The 22,343-nt window shown below is 30.9% G+C and overlaps 2 protein-coding genes across 3 annotated transcripts; one reads left to right on the forward strand and one right to left on the reverse strand.

Moving 5' to 3' along the window:
- The first annotated feature begins 863 nt into the window (after positions 1-863).
- On the forward strand, positions 864-15,487 carry LOC149483898 (arylalkylamine N-acetyltransferase 1-like). Its single transcript, XM_089701910.1, has 8 exons — positions 864-890; positions 5,090-5,164; positions 12,620-12,670; positions 12,841-13,006; positions 13,391-13,503; positions 13,755-13,847; positions 14,204-14,334; positions 15,250-15,487. Exons 1-8 carry the CDS (start codon positions 864-866, stop codon positions 15,443-15,445), a joined length of 852 nt encoding a protein of 283 aa, XP_089558036.1. The 3' UTR covers positions 15,446-15,487.
- Positions 15,488-16,292: 805 nt separating this feature from the next.
- On the reverse strand, positions 16,293-21,206 carry Ppt1 (Palmitoyl-protein thioesterase 1). 2 transcript variants are annotated; one of them, XM_089701391.1, is made up of 7 exons: positions 21,051-21,201; positions 20,830-20,928; positions 20,507-20,744; positions 20,132-20,296; positions 18,167-18,443; positions 16,858-17,015; positions 16,293-16,688 (listed from the first exon to the last, which is right to left on the reverse strand). In XM_089701391.1, exons 2-6 carry the CDS (start codon positions 20,909-20,911, stop codon positions 16,890-16,892), a joined length of 888 nt encoding a protein of 295 aa, XP_089557517.1. In that variant the 5' UTR covers positions 20,912-20,928; positions 21,051-21,201; the 3' UTR covers positions 16,293-16,688; positions 16,858-16,889. The 2 variants fall into 2 exon arrangements, with proteins under 2 accessions (XP_089557517.1, XP_089557518.1); XM_089701392.1 differs by lacking the exon at positions 16,293-16,688 and having other exon boundaries at positions 16,855-17,015; positions 21,055-21,206.
- Positions 21,207-22,343: the final 1,137 nt, after the last annotated feature.

Consider the following 22,343-nt stretch of genomic DNA (forward strand, 5'->3'; position numbering starts at 1 on the left):
TTGATTTAACTGTAATTTATTATATTTGCTGCTACGGAACCCTTTGTGCGCGAGCCCGACTCGCACTTGGCCGGTTTTATTTTTTTATGTTATTGCTTATTTTTCGGGTCTATTAGCCGTCCCCCACGCTGCGCTGACGAACGTTCCTGTACTTTCTATAATTTATTTCACATTGAAAATGGTAAGATATATGTTACATGTTAATGTTTTTATAATCTGCATGAAATGGCTTTTCAGACAGTTTTTTTTTATAAACCAAGTTTCATACAAAAATATAAAAATATACTGGTTTGTTTGGATTTTGCCACTGCCAAAAGTTTATTATTTTAAAGATTGTGACATATTTTGCTACGGAACCCTAAAAAACTGGTATGGGGAATGAATCGGGCATCATCTAGTTACCTGATAACGACACCAAACTCGACTCAAAGGGCCAAATGAATCCGCCAGAATCTTTTTTCCGAGCGCCGGGCGCTCTGTTCTATAAAACCCCCTCCCTCCCTTCTGCCGGGGAGTAGACACTGGCTACCAGGCGATTTGGGCTTAGGTGGACGAGTACAACATTCGTACCAAATGGCATTGCTTTACTCAAAAATGTATACCTTTTCCCATAAGAAAACGGACTAATATCAACTCTTCCTTCTTCATGTCACTGACTAAACTGTGTAGTTCATAAAAAATTCAATTCATAAAATAATAATAATCATACCACATTTTCATTGCAGATATTTCATACGACGTAAATAAAAATCGTACCAACAACCTGCCTTGAAATTAAGATAAGATTTGAATTTTCGTCTTAAGACGTCTCGCTCGTCTCGCGGATATGATTTTCTTCGTTCCAACCGAAATAGAACTTAGGAATGACTACACAAAAGAAATCTCAGAAAGTAAGTACATTATGATATCATGAAATGTACAAAGGATTCAGCCTTCAGAATGCGAGAATAAGAAAAAGGGCGGCACATGCCCAACGTGGCATTGTAACAAGAGAATGGGAAAAATTTTATAAAAAATAAAGGTGCGAACACACTAGACTTATCACATACGAGTTATGATGAGCGTTCACTGTGCAATAACTCATTAAATAGTTAAATGGAAGACTTTGTGAACTACTCAGAGTTATGCTTATCATCCGTTAAGGGTGGATACTTGAATAAGAATAACATAAATTATTTACTTTACGTAATATCACTGGGGATAAATTTAATTTGAACAAAATTGTCTGCGATATAAGCATAGGTATGTAGTTAAATAAGAAAATATAATCAATATGCAGGCATGAATGACAAATAGGCACTGAATTTCTTCAAGGCTTCTTGTGACAACTACTGTATTTTTAATTTCTCCAATACGAAATTAGTAAAATAAATTCAATATAATATTTATCCAAAACCAAAGCCAACGATGAACGCCAGCAGTCGCCACAACGAGGTATAATCACGATGCGCCTTTACGAGCGAATGTGCACAACCATTGTTATACCAACAAAATATCCCAATTACGTTGCGGTGAAAAGAATATAATCAAAAGTGATCTCACTCCTGTAAGGACAGGGCGGGCGGGAGCTGAATGAAAAATTTTAATTTCGAATGCAGTTTGTTAAAGAGCGTACAATAATACGCTCGGAGGAATTATTCAGCGGAAAGTAGATAATGTACAAAAGGGGTCCAAGTTTTTTGTTTGCATCTGATAATTATTGCCGGTTCGCTATTGTGAAAAATTTTTTTAATGTTACATGATAAATATGAATATAGCCGCTCCGGAACGTAAATGAAAATTTGCGGGCGCAATGCAGTTTACTCGGTTTACTGTAAAGTGTGGAGTTTTGTTTTTTTTTCTAATACCCTAGCTGTGTTTTGTAGGACTTTAGATTATACCCATACCCATACATAAGAATGTATTTAAGACATAACATAATTATTATAAAATCTTCTACTACCTATGTATAGACAACTAAACATATTTTGTAATTGGTATGTAGATACATAATTTAAGAGCACTTGATATTATACTATTTTGATTGATTGACAATAAATTTATTTCTTTGTATCCAGAATTTCCATTTTATTTATCATATTTGTTATGACATAGTGTATAATTTCTACTTGTCTTTTACCTATCTACTTACTGACTTATATGTACTTACATTGAATAATAGGTAAGTTATAATATGGATTATGGAGCCAAATTGTAAATTACTATTTCATCTATTTTGTACTAGTACATATTATAGTGCCTATTATATTATCTGTGCTTGTACTAAATGTTGTACAATAAAATAGTAATACAACGTTATTACTATTGAGTACATTAATAAAATAGATTAACTCTATCGCCAAAATGTTAAAAAAACAAATGACTGAAACCTGTTTCATACGTATAAATTGAAATAGAAATTCAGTCCAGTCGGACGAATGACTAAACTAATCTTTTTTAGGACATTCTAAATAGCAAGAGAGCCCTTTGAGGCACGTCCGCAGTCCACAGAGGCTAGTGATAGAGTAACCGTGTTCGGAGTGAGCAAAAACGAGTAATCCTTTAATTAAAGCTGCGGTCAAAGATAGAATTCACTGAGGGTGACAAGGATTTTTGTTGGAGTTTTTTTGGTGGTGTATTTTGAGATGAGGCGATTTCGAAACGGTTTAGGACATAATGAGCAGTGTCGAGCCAATGAATGAAATTAAAAAATAAAGATACTTTTTTGAAGATCTGAATAAATTGGATGTTATTCTGTTTCATTGTTTATTTTATACGAGAGTGAGAAATTTACAACAGTCTCGTGAACCCTTAACTTGATCGGTACTTTTACAATATGGAAGTAACTACATAATATGAAAATGTGAGTATTGTAAGTAAATTATATTTTGCATCAGTTTATTGAGCAACTGTTCATTTTATTTTTGAATTTGCTACTCAAGAAGAGCTTGAATATTTTAAAGATCTTTCGGACATGGAGAGATTTATAGCGACAACGTTGTAATTTTAGTCGTCTATACGTGATGGATAGTGATTATGATAATATAACATGAAGTTTGACAGTAACTATATAATGTTTGAGGAACAGCAGAGGATAAAAGTACAAATATTTTTGATGAAAAAAACTAAAAATCCTCAAAAAGTAGAACATTTGGAGACCCTAATTAAACGAAATTCTATCAACACAGTTCATTTCGAGTAATTACTTTTACGTTTCACTTTTCCCGGTAATTTTCAGACGTTTTAGCAAGCGGTCGCTCAAAGCTATCTTCCACTCTATTTCATTTATCTTAATTAATATGCTTTAACAAATTCGCAGTTTAACTGCTTCTTATCTTGTAATACAGAATCATATATCCTAAATTGTAAAATATTTATTATTATTTTAGCTTTTAATTAAATTCATGTTATACATATTATTATGCTATGACTTATGTGTTGCACCTCACATGTAATAATTAGGTAGGTACCTACTTATAACTAACTATAAAATACATATATACTATTTAGAGTTCTTTTTAGGATTACGAACCACAAAAGGAAAATCCCTTTTCTCTACTCTAATAGAATCACATTTTGTTCGTCTGTTTATTATTTTTTTAATAAGAACAATTCGCGTGTTTGAAGAACAATTCGCGTGAAAAAATTTGGAAATAAGTTCGTTAACATAATATTTTGCTGATATTACAATACCTTCAGAAATTTATTGTACAGATAACATTCGAGATACAATTTGTAAATTCTAAAATCATACAATCATCACCACTAATCCAGTACATCTCTATTGAGCGATTCCCTAGAACGAGTAGAATGTTCCAATGAAAATCAGTTGGCCTTAATTACCTCTTAATGAATTGACTCTGGATCCCACCGCAGCCCGCTATCCCATCCGGTGGAAAATTGTCCGGCTTACGTGTTTATCTCTGCAAATGGCTTCTTTAATATTGTTCAGGGATTTTGGTTTGTATAGCAAGTACACTATGTGTAAAGGTATAACATTAGCGGTTACGGTTTATGCTACGAATAATTAATTATTTGTCAGTTATTTCAGGGGAGGTGGGAAATTTATTGACACGGATGTTGTAAACATGGTTTTTGTTCTATTTCAGAAAAAAAAATAGATTTATAACTGGATGATAAATTGAAATGTTTAATTTAATAGATTACGTAAGTAGTTATTTAGTTTCGTACATTTTCAAATGCTCTACATTTTAAAATTATGCATAAATAGTAAACTGTGCTTTATCATCGTCATTTTTTCAACAGATAAACATGAGATTATAAATAAAAATCCATCAAGTAAAAAATGTATCTATTGGTAATCAACCAAATTATTTTAAATTTAATCGAAGCACTATAACAGCCATGTTAAGTAGGTACATACCTACCTACTTATAAAATTTAATTTTTAATATTACCCATGAAAAAAAAACGACTTAGGCGTTAAGAATCATTAGCGATACACTACTGATAGGCAATCCCATAAAATTCCTATCCCATTCTTATAAGGGCAGACATTTGCGTGCCATTGAGCCGCGATCATCTGTGGGGGGAGGGGGAGGGGGGGCAATTATTGAGCAAATGTAATAGCAGCATTGTGATAGAACTGCGCTCTGCCGACGAGCGTTGATTAGTGGCTGGAGTGCTGTGGAGTCGATGTGGTATTATTTCTGGTTATATGTACTATATGGATATGATTTATTTAGGGATGGTTTAGTTAGTAAAATTGTATACAATTAGCTTATGTCACTCTTGAATAGTTAGCTTGGTAGCTTTAGTAGCTTTAGTAGCTTTTTGTTAGTAAAATAACTTTCATGATCGGATCGTATTTTCCAAGATTATCCCCTACAAACATACAAAACTCTTTATTATATTAGTACCTATAGATATAGATTAATTAAAAAACATCTGATGTGATAAAAATCCTAAAGTATAAGCAAAATTGCGTTGATTTGTCTTTCTTTCACGTACCTACCTAGTACCTACTTAGTAATGAAGCATAGTTTCTGTGTCTGACTTGAAGCTTTAAGTTTTAATTTTTAAACTACTTGTTAACGCATGAAATATCTCATCCCCAGATGGACTTACTATCTACTATTATACTTAAAAGATTAAACTTACTCACTTTACTTTAATCATTAAACTATCAAAAATATTAAGAACATATTGCCGAAAACTTCTAATTATCAGTATTCAATACTGATCTTCATTATAAAAATATTTAGATTAAAGATAATATAATTATATTTAGGCAATTATAATTTATATTTTAATTTCATCTAGCATCGATAATCGATATCTATAGTTTATTCATATTTATTGGTAATGTATGTCGACTCCATTGGAATCCCTGTTCCTGATTATATTTGCGACGAGCCACGAACACGCCCTCTTCCATCCCCTATTATATTAACTAAGTATTACAAAACGACATATTTGCCCTCATAGAAAACTGTAAATCCAACTTTAACTCTATACAAATAAAGCTTATTTTCAAGTTTTTCGTTTTATATTATGTAAGCACATAAATTCACGCAGTTTCGATTTGTCTATAAAATAATACACTTTGAGCTTTGTCTGAGAATCATTGAGAGGCAAGTGATGTTTTAGCATTCAATGAATTTAATTAATTAAAACCCGCTTTTGTTCGCCGCTTTTGATTAAATAAACATTAAAAATTATTACTTTGCTGGCCATTGTTATTTGATTATTGTTACAATATAAATATTATAATATTTATTTGAATTAAACATTGATTTTATAAGAATATTTAATACAATAGAATCAAATTATACCTAGAGATTGATTTATATTACGGTTATGACTTATGATATTTAAGTTGTTTGAATCGGTGCTAAATTATTTATGAAAAAGAAGTAATTAATTTCACAAAAATAATTTAGAAACCGAATAACAGCTGTTATAAGATTATTTTAATATCAAAATTCAAACTAATTTCTAAAAAACTACACTTTAGGGGAGACCGAGGGGAGTTGAAACAATTTTCAGGTTTTGTTTAATATAACTCATACTATTATCAGAAATCTTATGGTACTGGTACCAATCGATAGGTTATTCTATACACTTGCGAATGGTTAGCATAAATAAACGGTAAGCGTTAAAAATGATGGTGAAAAATTGACTTAATCGCAACAAGTCAACTTGTTTCAATTCCCCTCATACCGAGGTAAGATGAAACAGAGGTCGAGGAGAGTTGAAACATTATGATTCTGGGGAGTAAGAGGAGCTGCAAAATAAAAATGTTGATTTGATTCAAAGGTTTTAATTAAAACTTATATTTTCAAGTGATCAACGACCTTTATTTGTAATATTTTAATGACATATCAGTCAAGTAGGTCTAATACAAATAATAAACACTTAAATTAATAAAAATTAACATGCAAATAACAGTAAAATAACAGTCAAATCAACAAAATATTTTACATTTTTATAAAACTAAATCTTTGACATAAAATAGTTAATAATCAGTAGTTTTTTAAGTATTACAATCAGTACCTACTATAAACTATTTAAGGAACAATAATTTAAGAAATTTCAAAAACAAAGTTCTCCACCAGCATAAGCTTCATGAGCCCGAGTCCACAATTGGCATTTCAGATATTGAGCCCACTTTTCTTTGGATCTGTTATTTGAATATGATTCCATACAGCAAATGCAGCAGGATTCCTATTTTTCTTCATCACTATCGTCTTTTCTTGACAACCTTAACCTTTTTAGTTTTACAGCCTGGTTTTGATCTTTTTCTTGCTTTAGTTCCTCCAGTAGGCATGCTTAAACAAATAAACACATTAAATCTAGGGGAAGGTGAGGTATAATGATCCCCTTAAGGGAAAAAATTTAACTGTGGCTAAAGTTGAAGGCAAAATCGTAAAATTTCTATTGTTGGAAGTAGTGAATTTACCTAACTTTGTAACTGCATACTTATTTTTTATTATATGAATACAGTTTTTTTGTATTAGAGGTTTTTGTTAAAGTTTAGTAAAGGATCATTTTATACACACCTATGTATAAAATGATCCCTGGGGTTGGGGTAAAATAATCCCAGGGATCATTTTATACCATAAGTTAATAAATATCAGTGAAATAAAACACTCGGCTGTTTATTTTAATCATATGTATTGTTCATAACAATCACAAGTTACACAAAACTTTTGCAGTCTTCTAGTTTCATTAGAGATCTTTTTTTTGAAATTATTTAATACTCAATCAACAAAACTAAACATTAAATTTTGCACCAAACTTTTAAAATGTTTGGAAAATCAACAACTAGTCAAGCAATAAGTAAACAAATAAACTCTTCTTCTAAATAAAAAAAAAAAACAAATAATACTCATCCCTATCAAAGGTTTTTTATCAATGTAAAATGCAATAGAAAAATCAACTCTTCATTAAAAAAAATAATAATTTGCATAGGAATTTAGAAATAGAAATTAGAATAGCCTTAAAAATTTTTTCACACTATCAAATTGATTACCAGAAAGGCAAATATCGCAAGTAATATATTATAATAATAGTTTCTTGTCTTTGGAGTAGCTTTCAGTACAGAAGAGGCATTCGGTATCACTCTCCTCTTCAGAAGAATCTGATCTGTTTTGCTTTTTTTGCCTTTTCCCTTTCCGGCTCCTTTTCCTTTCCCGACTCCTTTTCCTTTCCCACCACCTTTTCCTTCCCATATAAATTCTCGGCATGATCTGTAAAAACAACAAATACTAATGTGGTAAAATTATTCCAGGGATCATTTTATACACACAGAAAGGGATCATTTTTCCCCAAACACCAAATTCCAAGATATCGATCAAAACATAACCTTCAAATACCGCGTGTGGTGATCGAAAATTGCTTAAATATTAGCTAACTGTTATTAATACCCGCAAATAAAACAAAATTTCAATAAACACGAACATGTAAAAAGTAATGAAAGTCCAAAAACAGGCTTACCTTAGATCAGAGCCAAACTTTTTGATGATTTTTTAATAAAATCACGCCAAGCGCTCATACCGCGATGATACTTAAAGAGGCAACTGGCAGGGATGCAGGGAATATGTTTCATGCGTATTTAGATAGATGGCACTACTTGTCTCTGATTTACGCCGGGGGATCATTTGACCTCCAGGGATCGTATTACCTCAGCTTCCCCTACTATCAAATCCTATAATCTTCGTACTTTTTAGCTATAATCAGATATTAAATTGAAAACAAGGAGAGTTGAAACAGTCTGTTTCAAATCACCTCGGTGAGAAAAAACCTCCCAATTTTTACTCAAATCACGATCAAGCAGTAAATACACAGAAATCAAATTTACCAAGTATATTTCAAGAATCTATAGATAATAAGTTTTTAAAACGTATATAACTCAACCCAAAAAACAAAACCAATATTAAAGTACGAGCATCGTAAAAAATCATGAAATACTTACTTTTTGCGATTTTCGGCACATGTCATTCAGAACTACAAAACTGCACAAATGACGCTACCGGCGTGAACTGACGTGATAGCTGGTGGCGGGAGGTGGTTAAAAAAGACGTTGCCAGATCGCTAAAGGTTTTAAGTTCCGAGAAATCGGGACTGTTTCAACTCACCTCTGTTTCAAATCCCCTCGGTCTCCCCTACCTTCCCTATTTAGCAGTAAAGTATTAAGTAACAACGGAAATCTCATTTCACGATTAGGTAAATTAATTTTTATTGTTTTATAAAAACGAATTGGTCTAAGAGCTTAAAAATACTTATTTTTTTTTTTTATAAAGTATTTAAATTTATGAACTTACCTAGTAGTAGTTACCAGTTTTTCAAGAGTATTCATGGGCCATGGCCACACCAGTCACGCCATACCTACACTTCCACTAAATATGTTATTTTTTAAACATTTTATTAATTTATAACGCTTCAGTTTTCATTTTATTATCTTATTTTATTTTATGAGTAGGTATTTGTGCTGTTGATCATTATCCCTACCTGAACACTATAAATCACATTTTATTATAAAGTAGGTACAGCAATAAATATCTACTCACCTTGCCTGGAAATTTTTATCAAAGTAGACAATTAATATCTACTTAATTTTTTTTACAAGCATCAAAGTGGAAATAATGTTATCATTATACTTTATAGTAATTATCAATATTTCAATTTACACACACTTAGTCCGAACAATAACAAATAGAGAATTTTGAATATCTTTTCTTATAATACTACCTAATGGACGGACGGACAACTCTTATTCACAACCAATCTTCATATTCCTCAAAAGCATTGTTCCAAACATCATACTTACCCGTATTTTTAAGTAGTAACTTAAAATATGGCGTTCCGCGCAATTTCGAAATGTTCATATAAACGAACAATGGACGCGTTACTTGTATCTCTAAGAGGTTCTATTGTTTAATGCCACAATTAGTTGTGAATTCTCGAATGAAAGAAACTGCCCAAGTCGCTGGACAGTGGTGTGAGAAGGAACAATCTTGATACTTGTATTTGGCGCTTTAAAGTGTAACACATTTGGTGTTGGGAGAAATGCAGTATAAATAATTCTGATAAAGTCGCTGATCCAATTTAGTTATGATCCGATAGTTATTGTGTGAAAGTTACAATACAAGCTTTCATCAGAACAATCTTCTTGTATAATAGTGTTAATTCATAATTGGATAGGCTTTACTCGTACCTACCTGCTTTGTAAATTTCAGAATAACCGTAACATTATATTAATTACTCTAATCTCTATCAGAAATAGTTCTTCGGCAAACGAATGTAGGTAATACTTAATTCAGACGCGACAAGCACTAGCACTTTTTTCTTATTGTTTTCCTATTTACTTAATTCAAGGAAAGTTTTACAAAAAATATATTCCCTTATAAATAAAATAAAATCGTTTTGGTAACATAGTATCAACACGGTTCGCTACACGACCGCTTTTCGGCAGTATTCTGTCCACGAAGCCGAATGATAGCCACTGAAATATGTTCACATACACGGAAATAAAACATTGATGTACCTACATACATTTTATAAAATCCATTATTTTTATAATTAATTATTAAATGATATTGCATATTGCGAGTAGTATATAATATCACATATAAATAACTACGAGACAAACTTCTATTATATATTTTAGTGTACGCGATCCAGTATCCTTTTCCAAATTACGATGATTATAATAAAACCAAACATTCAAATTGTAAATTATTATACGGCGAATTTAAATACCGGCATAAGTTTTATCGATAATTGTGTATAATAATTCATTATTATTTATTATCTAGGTAGTTACTACTTACTTCCCATATTATAAAAAAATATATATATTAGAACTTATTGACCGGACATTTTAAAACCTGTCAGAAAAGAATGAATTCACGGCAGTGTATCTAGGTTTTTTAGGTCCACGCTAAACATGGCTAGACTCCAAACTCATATTCATAAAGCAACTGCCGAAACAGTGATCAATTTAGCAATAACGGGGCTATTTTTATGTTTCACTGTACAATGGACATTATTTAAGGGCTGTATAATGTAAATTCTGTATATATCCTGAAAATCTGATGATTACTATGATAATTATTATTTTCTTATTTTATATCAAATAAAGTTTGAATTAATGCTTTTGCTTTTTGGAAATGTAAGTTGATAACAAAAATAATAGTGATACTTGTTATTTTACTAATGTTCAATAAGGAAAGACTATTAAAATTTGTAAGTCGATGTGCAATTCTTTATTTTACTTTTTCTGTGTAACTCAAAAGAATTGAGACAACAAGGGTAACGCAGATCACATATTGGCTTCTTATTAAAAAAAATAATAATGAAACGGAGTAAATAAATATTGCCGTAGTAAATAGCGCAGTATTACATTCCCCAAACACTTGGAGCTGGTCAGCCCTACACTCAAAATATATCTATTTCACATTCACCTAGACTCCATTGTTTATTAAGCCAAAAAAAGTTTCCATTTTTCCATTGTTATGCTCTTTTGTTTTATGAAATGCAAAGCTTTGGATACTCGGTTTTTATACAAATTGGGGAAGAGTTATTCGTACGCGAAATCTATATTTGTAGTTTACATGTATTTATTCTATCCAATTTAGTTCAGTTCGTTTTGCCAGCCTTTTGTGTAATATAAAATATGCTATTATTTTAGACAAAGGGTGTGATTATGAATATGTAGAGTATTTTCCAACACACGTTGAGACTATAAAGAAAATTATATTGATAGGAGAAACACGTGTGTTCACACGATCAAATCAAATTATTATGTATCTGATATTCAAAAAATATATGATAAAATTATCTAGTTATAGATAGATATACCTATGTATAAACAAAAAATAATGGTGATCCAGTATGAACACAACTTCGTTGAATTGGATGCACTGGGATGGTCCAATTAATGCGAGAAAAATATTAATTAAGAACGATGGAATAATATTAATGTAAATACACATAGGTACCTACATAACATTATATACCTTCTATTTTTAAAAGCCCAGATATCCTAGTGGGAATTTGAAACTGTCTATATAGTCAATACAATTTGCTACCATACTGTATATACCTATATTAAATTTATTAAACTAGCTCTATTTCAACAAAACCACTCGCTTCTTCGTGTCACCCGTATGAGTTGCATTCATGTATTGTATATGCACCTCCACTAACTGTCTAACAAGATTTGTTGTATCCACATTTGTATGGACAATCAGTTCAAATACCTTCAATTGTTCTAGAGCCTTCCAATCATCCTTATGTCTTATAGCCACATTAAACAATTCGTTAAGAACATCCTTAGACTTCTTTATAAGACTTAAAATGAATCCAGCTTTGTACGGAGCATCATCTTTATGAAAATCTTTTATCGATTGAAGTGACTTTATTTTAACCTGAGAGTCGTATAGAGTTTGCTCTACAAGCGTCGCAATTTTGCTTTTAATGTTTTCATCTTTGTCATCTTCCTCTTCGTTAGCATTTTTAGGAGGAAGTGGATCATCTAGTGTTCCAGAGACTAGCCAGTATCTTCGGCCATCTATGTGTTTGCTAGTTGTGACTGTTGTTTCCTTTTCAATGTTAACGGTTCGTGGCGAAATTGTCGATTCCATATCATTAGAGACTGTTACGTCAATTAGATTTAAACCATCACAATAATGAGGACTCGTGAAGCCTGAAAATTTTGCGTTATATATATTGATTTATAAAATAATTTGTCGAAAACAAATTACTAGATTAAATTACTACTAGGTATTACTTCAGCCCATTCTTACCGAGAGAAAATATTAATAACCACATGATTGTACATACGGAAAATACGTTCACATATCGCTTCGGTAATAAAAATCTTAATAACAATAAAAGCGGAGAACTTAATTTAACAGTGTTTAAACTGGTAATAAAAATATTATGGGTACTGTTTTAAGGTTTTATCACTATTTTCCATCTGTCTTCTATACAAGATCTTCGTTTTATTTCTGCACGAATATTTTGTTCTTGACATTGTCTATCAAATTATGAAATAATTATAAATTGGTGGCTAAATTTGAAATTATAAATTAATTGTAATAATATAAAAATGATTCGAACATCTCAGCGTATTCTAAAATTTTTCTCACATGATTTTCAATTGAGCCAATACAGATATTGTCATAATGTTTTTGGCATAAAGGATTTGCTGCAGCCTGAAAAAGTAAAACGTTATATTAATATGTTATTTTAACAATAATTATCTTTTGATCCTCACCTAGTGGAAAATAATTTAAAATTGAAAGTGACGCTAACTTAAAAAAAAATCTAAAATTTAACGAGTCGGTTTACCAGCAAATTTAACTAGACTGATTTCTGTTTAACTGTTTTTAGCATGAACCATTAACAATAAAACAAATAAGGAGCGACGATCATAATGTAGTTATAAATATAATAAAAGAGTATTATCTAACTGAGCATGTCTTCGTAAAAACAAGGAATATGGACCTCAAAGAAGATCGTGCAATTGATGAATATATTGCTATGTTGCTCAAACAAGGTATTATTATTCATGCACATATTATTTTAAAAGAGTTCACAGTTTATAGGAAGCTAGTTATAAATAACTAGCTTATCGGATTCCTTCCAAATTAATCCAGTTTAGTGGCTTAGATGCGAAGAAAAAACAGACAGACAGAGTTACTATCGCACTTATAATATTGGTAGAGTATAAATCCGTTTTTAGGCTTTATATTAGCAATCCTTCTATTAATATCTGGTGTGATGCCTTTTTTACATTAAAAAGGTAGGTAGATCATCTAGCTTGATTGCGTACCTAGTACCTACCTACTGTCCATTCTTTAAAATTTTGTCAACAAAATGATTCGATCCTATTTATCGTTTCATGTATTTAAAAATCACTGTACTACTTACAAATTTACAGGTAATTCAATGTATGCAAGAGCTAAAGACGGCTCAATAGCTGGACTATGTGTTAACTTCGCTTCGAGTCCGGTTGATCCGAAAAATCTCAGAAACTATGCTTTTTATCGACAGGTAGGTAGGTATAATATTATTGTAATGTGGTCGCGGATCAATTCTTATTCATTGTAAACAGTAAAATTAATTGAAATTGTATTTATTATTAAATATACGTAAACATATTAGATAAGTATGGTTCATAAAGGTAATTTTTTAATATCTAATTTAATATTTAATTATGTATTAAAGTAATACTCAATAACAAAACAATTTTTATAATATTTTTTATAATAATCGTTGTTACCTATAACATGCTATAACTATAGGATCCCAACACGAAAGACTTCCTCTACTTTATTGCGAAATTGCAAGAAACACCCAATTTATGGAACATTTACAAGCAGCCGAAAATTTTCGAGGTAAATCTTTACTTATAAAATAAAAACTCTAAATAAATCACATGCGACATCTGTATGTATTTTGGATAAACACCGCATTTTACTTGAACCGAGAGGCCCTATGCCGAGTACGGACTAACAAAAAAATGTTTCTTTTTGGAAAAAAAATGCTGGTCACTTGTAAGTAAAAACATCGATGTTTAAGTTCAAAATATTTGAAATACATCTGGCCAATACGTCGTAACAAAAAAGAAGAACATAGAATCTAGTTTAATATTATAATATCTGTGATAGAACTTTACTTAAGAACTTTGGGGAAATCTACAATGCCCTAGCAAACTACTAGCTACATTACGTTCATGCATTTGGTTTTCCAGATAAAAATGCTCGCAGTACTGCCGGAGTATCGTCGCCAAGGTGTAGCTGTGATGCTGGCTGAGAAATCCAAGGAACAGGCTCAGGACCAAGGCTATAATGTCATTAGGATGGATTGTATTAACCAATATGAGTAAGTTGCTTTTGTTACTATTCTTATTAAAAGAAATACGAAAAAACTTTGGGTATGAAATGCAACAGGATGGCAAAATTATTTCAAGTGTAGCTACCTACCTGTTAAAAAAATTACGCCAGATAAGAAAATGTATTTGAGGCATAGAAATCTAAATAACAAGACACTGTTGACGTGTCTTGTTATTTAGATTTCTATGATTTGAGGTCTAAGAACTCGCATATTATTTACTTTGACTGCAAGTGATTATCATTTTCGTACCTATATACTACCTATAATGTTTAATCCTTTTTGTTTGGTAAGCTAGCTATTTACCTTTTACACATAAACAGATTTTAAATACGATTCTCAATAAGGCGTACGTTTATGCGTATCCTTTCAATGTTATAGCTGTGCGAATTATATACACCGTTAAATATAGCAGTAGTTAAAAAGCAATTAATATGTTTTTGCACGTGCATGTATGTGACGATGTATGAATTTTATATGGTACTGAGGTCTATGTACGATGACAAATGATTTAGCACAGGTGTATGTATCAATGTTCAATGGTAAGTTGTTATAAAATCTACTTAGATATTAATGTATTCAATACTTTAAGAATTATACGTCTTATTGAATGATTAGACAGTGATAAGCTGACAATAGCGATAAAATACCTCAGAGATACCTAACTACACTATCAAAAAAGCACAATACATATCAGGAAACTTACATAACCACTTCATATAAAAGCAATTTACAAAACAACATGCTTATTACATTAATTTTGCTGACCATACATAATACATTGATCTGTTACCTACGACTTCTATGGATGGTAATATATTTCTGCCCACCATTCCTGTACTTTTTACGGGCCTGTACCGACTTATTTATATCTACATACCTAATCTTCCTATTTCTTATTGCCAGCTTCAAGATAGCAGAGCGCTGCATGATGTCTTGCCTCGTGAAGTTTCCTCTGCACAAATTAAGAGGACCAAACGCACCGTTTATAAAACGAAGTTCCGACCACAATAGATGTGTGCGTGTGTACGTACACGCACGCATTCACACGGATCGCGATAAGGAGATTCGAGGACGGGATTTTGAGAATTTGTTGGAGTAAATTGTTTTGTAAGGATGAAGTTACAAGACGTGTTGGACAGATTTGTTGATTTTTGTATTTATTTTGTTTGTGAATAAATATTTTGTTTAAAAAGGTGTTGTTTATTTTTATAGATAACATCGCATCGTGCAAATAAAATTATATGATTTGAGGTTATCCATATTTTTTACATTATAAGGCTTTTAATGATATATACTCAATACAAATAAGCGAAGAAGAATTAATTAGAAATCGTTTAATTATGTGCAGTCTGTAAAAAATACTGCGACAAAGATGGTTGGTGAACATAAGGTGAACATGTTGAGAATCTTGGAATTAGGTTAATTAGATTTCTCACTTTATTTACCTACATAATTATATTGTATGTATGTGTGCCAAGTAATAAAGCGCTAAATTGTCCATTTAATAATATAGAGATATAATATATAGAGCATGTATTCGTTAGATTTGATATTGCAAATTCACAAAATATATTCTCCAATTGGCTTATACGATCATATAATATAGGCACAATGTTTTGGCTGTTACCCAAATAAATTGGCTTGAACATTTTCCCTTTTACGATGGATTCGCGTGACTTACCTCGCTCTATTGGAAATTATTTATATTTTTACATGCCAAGGTTTTAAATACCTACGAGGTTTTGCATAAAAAATATATAAGTAGCTATTTAATTATTTCAATGGATTATGATTTATGACGTTATTGAATACAGTTAAAAATATATTTTTTTATAAATTATAGATGCGTTTATTCTTAATCGCAGTTAAACTGCTCGATAGAAGTCAAGGTTTCGGTACATAATTTCAAGTACATATTAGGTACCAAGTGTATTAAAACAAAAACGATAAAAATTACGATTTTATTTGTTCATATTATAATATCACTGATTTACATATTTTGGTAGTATTATTGCATTTATACTTATATCTACAATATGAGATTCAATTTTAAGTCTTATACACTTCAACATAAAGTCCTTTTTGAAATCCTGCTTTGCATGTGTGACAATAATACAATATTACTTACCTACATCGCCAATAAAGCGTTCAATCTCCATCTCTTTGTACTAAACTGATATAAAATAGTTTTTTTTTTATAGGTATCTAATAATTAAATCCAATAAAAAAGAGAGCATAAATTAATATTAAAATTATTAGTGTAATAATAATTATTTTAGAGTTTATATTTTACTACAACACTATTATTATTTATTAAATCATTGGATTTTTTAGTTTTTCTAAGGGCCGATTTTTCAATGCTTGGATAAAACTTATCCGTCCAATAAAGTATTACACGATACTATTAAAATGTCACGTAAACTGTCAAATACGGGCAATTAGAATACGATTTTAAAATGGTAGTTTTATACATTATTTGACGAATAAGTTTTAACCAAGGATTCAGCCCTTAAACTTACATTACAATTAATTTCGAAGAGTATTTAAATCAAGTAAGTTTTAAGAATATTTTGTATGAACCAATCTTCGGAAAAGCGAAGGTGATCGCCAGGTACTGACAGGAATACTAATTTACCAACCTCGTCCATTTTCTTTAAACCTAGACGGTCCTGGAAAAAGAAAAAAAAACGTTATACAATGCCAAATTTAGTTCAAGGTTCCGTGTAATACATAAAACCGAACTAGGTTTCCGCAAACCTTAACAAATTATATACGTAAACTACAAGCTTCCTCCTGAATGACTTTCTCTAATTAAAAAGTCGCTTCAAAATCATATAAGTAGCTTACATAGGGACGGTCATATAGCGACGTTGTTTGCCGAGGTTCGTGGTCCCCGTCAAGGGGGGACGCCCTTGTGCATGTCGCTACCAGGGTGAACCTTCAGTTCACCCCCGCGTCCGCGTTAAAATGTAGAAGCCCTTCTGGCTAACATTGAGAGACACCACACAAAAAAAAAAAAAAAAAGACGTTGTTTTATACAATGTAGTGAAACTGTAAGTTTTATAACTTAAAAAAAATTCATTATTTTATTATATAGGTTTATAAAATTGAATTTAAACTGGTTTCTATGTATGTATATAAACATTTGAAACAGTTATTTTCCTTCGTAAATAACAGGTAAAATGCCAGAATGTCTTATCCTAGGACATTGAAGCCTTACATTTTACGAGAAATCATTGAAAAATATCTTAGAATAAAGGAAAAAATAGTACGTTTACGTCTATAGCATAATTACTACTTAAACTGATAGTTTTACATTCACCGCGACAGATAAAATTACAACCTACGACCACTCGATCGCTAGATAATCAGAAAGTTTACTTTCCAGTGTCATATTTATTTGCAATATACTTAATATAAATTTACATATACACTAATTCTATATTATAATTATCACTCGCGGCTTCGCCCGCTTTGTCTAAAACCTAATAAATTACATATAATATATACCTATTAAAACCTTGCTCTTGAATCACTCTATCTATTAAAAAAACCGCATCAAAATCCGTTGCGTAGTTTTAAAGATTTAACTATACAAAGGGACATAGGGACAGAGAAAGTGACATTGTTTTATACTATGTAGTGATGACTAGTTCCTGCTACTCCTAAGTGCTACTCACATACATTTAGGTAATATAAACTAAAAGATTTTTTTAAGTTAAATAGGTAACCATAATTCGTTCCTGGATTAAAATAAAAAGAATTTAACCATATTATAGATACTAATAATAAACGAATCAAATATATTCACGAAACTTACTTGCAAATACAACTCCGACTCTTGTAAAGTAATCAATTTCTTTGCTTGCCCAGGCTCATAAAAACCAAACCATTCTGTTTCCTTTGGCTGCACTATGCTATCTCCATCGAATTTAACCAATACAAAATGTTCCAGATTATTCAAGTTTTGTATATAAGTCGTATTGATTGTTCTTTCGTTGTTGATATCTGCTAGGAATTCGCTGTGAGATTTGTAAGTGTCTTCGTCTAGAGGGTCATGCCAGTAGGTTGCTTGGACCAGGGATTTTTGGACCCAACTGGGAACAAAAGTAAATAATTAATAATTATATTTTAATAATATGAAGTTCGTATATGACGTCATCGAATATGAAGTATAAATAAACATAAGAGATGCGTGTAATGTGTATATTGTATTCTAATAGAATAACGTTGCCGGATCAACGGATTTTGATCATACTTTTCAGTGATGTAGTTATGCACCAGAACAACACTAATCTATAGAAGTACCAGCAAAAAATTAGAAAAAAAAATGGTTTAACTGCAATCGTTATTTACGATTCTCTAAGTGGCGGTTAACAGTGGTCAGTGACACGATTGAACACAAGATAACCTTTGCACGAAACTTGTACGCTTGACCTGACTATCGTTGAGGACAATATTTATCTACAAATAACTTCACATGAACTCTTAGAAACGTGATGACTTTAATTATTGTTCTAAACTATTGGGTATAGTTACTGAGGTTTATGTACTTCACATAATCCGTAATCGTACTATTCTTAGGGCAGAACTTTCAATGCTTGGATAAAACTTATTCATCGAATAATGTATAAAACTACCATTTTAAAAACGTATTTTAATTGCCCGTATTTGACAGTTTACTTGACATTTTAATATTATCGTGTAATACTTTATTGGACGGATAAGTTTTATCCAAGCATTGAAAAATCGGCCCTTATTCTACTACTAGCTGTGTTCTGCGGTTTCACCCACATTGCTACGCTCCTATTAGTCTTAACGAAATGATATGTACAGGGTGTAATCGTTAAGTGTGCACAAGCGATTATTCCGTAACTATTGCAGATATAAAAATCTTTAAACTGATGTCGAAAGTACTTAACCTAATGAGTAAAATGGCCATAATAAATTTTTAAAAATAAAACGAGAAATATCCAAAAATGTTACATTAAACGCTCCCATACATTTTGTATTCATAGAAGATTTTCGAAGTGACGACTGACGTCCTCATTGTGCAATACAATCAGGAACTCTATTTACAGTTTCTAAATGAACTTTCCTTCAAATTTGCGAAGTAATTTATGCAGAAAACCAAAAAAAGAAAGAAAAAGCTAAAATCTTTCATATTAAATGTACATGGGATATTCATATCTCATACTAAACCATTAGGTCATTTCCTATTTACACTGTGTCTGTAGAAAAACACTACATAATATGCGGACAGACTTTTTTCTTCTCAAATGCGTCCTTGTTGTTTCTAAAGACTGTTATTACATAATGAAATTATTATGCAACATTACTAGTTAAATACATAAGCATAACAAGACATTCTCTAAGTCTAAGACAAGATATAATCATGTTACATAAGGGAGTTAATTTATATTATACATCTGATAGTTATTTACTTCTTCATGTGAATGTTTTATATTAATATGGAGCAGATATTTCCTACCATATCCAGTACACTTATCAGATGCAACATTCTTCCTTTTTAAAATAATATTTAAATATGGATTTTTACTCTAATACATGGGCTTTATTGGTCTATGTTATTAATAACAATAACTAAGTGCTTGGAAGTTGGAACATAGCCTTCTGGAAAATCTATAAGACTTTGAATGTAAAAGTAACTGTTATTTAATCATTAAAATAAGAAGCAGATTAATTTCACACAGAAAATGCTTCTTATAAATTTATAACATGTTTGAATACAATGATGTAACAATCACTGATAAAAAAAACTTACCTATAATATGCAGCATAGTTCAATAGTTTCCGAACATAGTCACAGCTCTGATGCTGCAAAGCACCACAATGAGGTAGACCATACACTCCCTGATGCTGTCCTCCGAGGCTTATGAAATTCTTTATCGGCCCTATTTTGTGACCGCATCTCTGTATTACTGCTCGGCTGAAATATATTTATACATTTACCTTTTTACTTATAATATCATTGTTGACAAGTTGACAAGTTTAATTTGATTAGCTATCTTTCACAGCAAATGTTTAAAATTCACACTGAGAACAAGACCTCAAACTAGGTTTTTGGTAAACATCTAAATGCTAGTCTTACGTGTAAGCTATTAGATACTATATAATATGCTTAGGATATTGTACTTACAAGAACTGACATCCTTGTGAAAACCCAATTGCATTGAAACCATTCTGTAATTTTGGATCCTTTGAAATCTTATCACAAACATAATCAACTTGTTTGTTGGGATACATAAAATATCCATTTTCCATATCCTCTACAGTAGAATTCCCAACCCTAAGTGAGTGAACATACACTCCTGGAATTTGTTCTTGGAGAAATATTTTAAATGAACCTAAACTGAAGGAAAAACAGCAGGTATCACCTAAAAGAAATCAACAATAATTAATTTGATACCCATTTAAGAAAAAAAAAATATTCAAAAATAGAATATTGTAAAAAAAACATACCCATTCCATGCCATAGCACAATCGGTGTAGGGTCTGCATTAATACTTTTTATTAAAAATAATAAAAGTATTTTCGTCCACATTTTAGAGCAAATATTTTCTGAAAACACAAATAAATAATTTATAAAATAATGTTACAAACGTATAAACGTCGTTAAATAAAGAGAATACTTAAATTAATTTATTACCGGCTATATTTTATTTAATTATCATATAACATACCTACGTAAACAGCAGTTTTCTTGTAGGCGTGTAAATGTTTCTCAGGATCAATATTGTGCCAATTTAACTTGCAAATATTAAAGAACAGAAAACACTACTTCTATCGAAATCAAAACAAACTGAATAACGTCAAATGTCAATAACAATTAACAATTCCTATTGCTTTTAAATGTCAATAACAATTTGCCAAACATGTCAATGTCAACATGGCAATTCTCAATAACTGGCAATTTTGAATCCGTATTCCCACGCCACCGTATTCCAAATCCGAAACAACATTGTTCCAAGCTTATTTCATAGATGGCATAATATCAAGTATAAACGAAACATTCAAGATGTAAGATGGCGCTAGTTGTAGCTTTATGAATTCTTTACTGCCTGGTTGTTCCATCAAGGCTCTGCAGGAAACTAGTAAGTACCTAATAACCACTTAATAACTAATAATAATTTTAAATATTCTATCGAGCTATGGCTAGTTGTGCATACTTTGAGCACGGTAATAATATCTCTATTATTACCGTGCTTTGAGCATTAAGCCAATGCTCTAAATCACACTAATCTTAATCATATTGTTGTAAGTATTAAAATACGTTAAATTCTTTTAGATACTGAATACTGAATATTGATACAAAATCTTCAAAATTGTACCTACTACCTGGTTTAATGCTCTAAGTACTACCTACATGAATAATAATAAGAATATTAAAGATTATGCATTAATTTTATAATTACCCACTTAACCTAGGTACTATGTATAAACGTCAAACAATAGACAAGTACCTAATTCTATATTTATATAAATACGATTAATAAGAGCAAAATATATGACCAACCTGAAATTGTGCAATAGACGCAGAAAGTATCTAAAATCTAAACCTGCGTAAAGAATGCGATAACGTATTCGAATAAATTTACATAAAAATGAGATCTATGTGTAAATAGAGGAGCAATGGGTGACTTCTACCACCCATGCAAAACTTTTTATTACGGTTATGCAGTAAAAATTGGTTTGATTCGTCTATTGATTCGAATGCAATGGTAAAAACCTTATCTACCTACTAGATATTTTATAAATTAGGTGGTAGGTATTTGTTTATCTATGGATAGGGACATAATATCACATATTATTATACCTAATAATTGAAAACATGCTTTAATGTTTTTAAATATTTCTTTATTCAAAGGTTTAACCAGAAATTGTTACACAAATTGACAAGTATACATAAAATTAATACTGTGTTGTTTGATTTTGAAACTTGCGAATATATAATAAGTAGGTATAATAATTTATCG

The sequence above is a fragment of the Colias philodice genome, chromosome 12 (assembly GCF_061535455.1).
Source record: "Colias philodice isolate Cphi_HAF_F1 chromosome 12, ilColPhil1 Martin Lab GWU primary, whole genome shotgun sequence".
Lineage (NCBI taxonomy): Eukaryota > Metazoa > Arthropoda > Insecta > Lepidoptera > Pieridae > Colias > Colias philodice.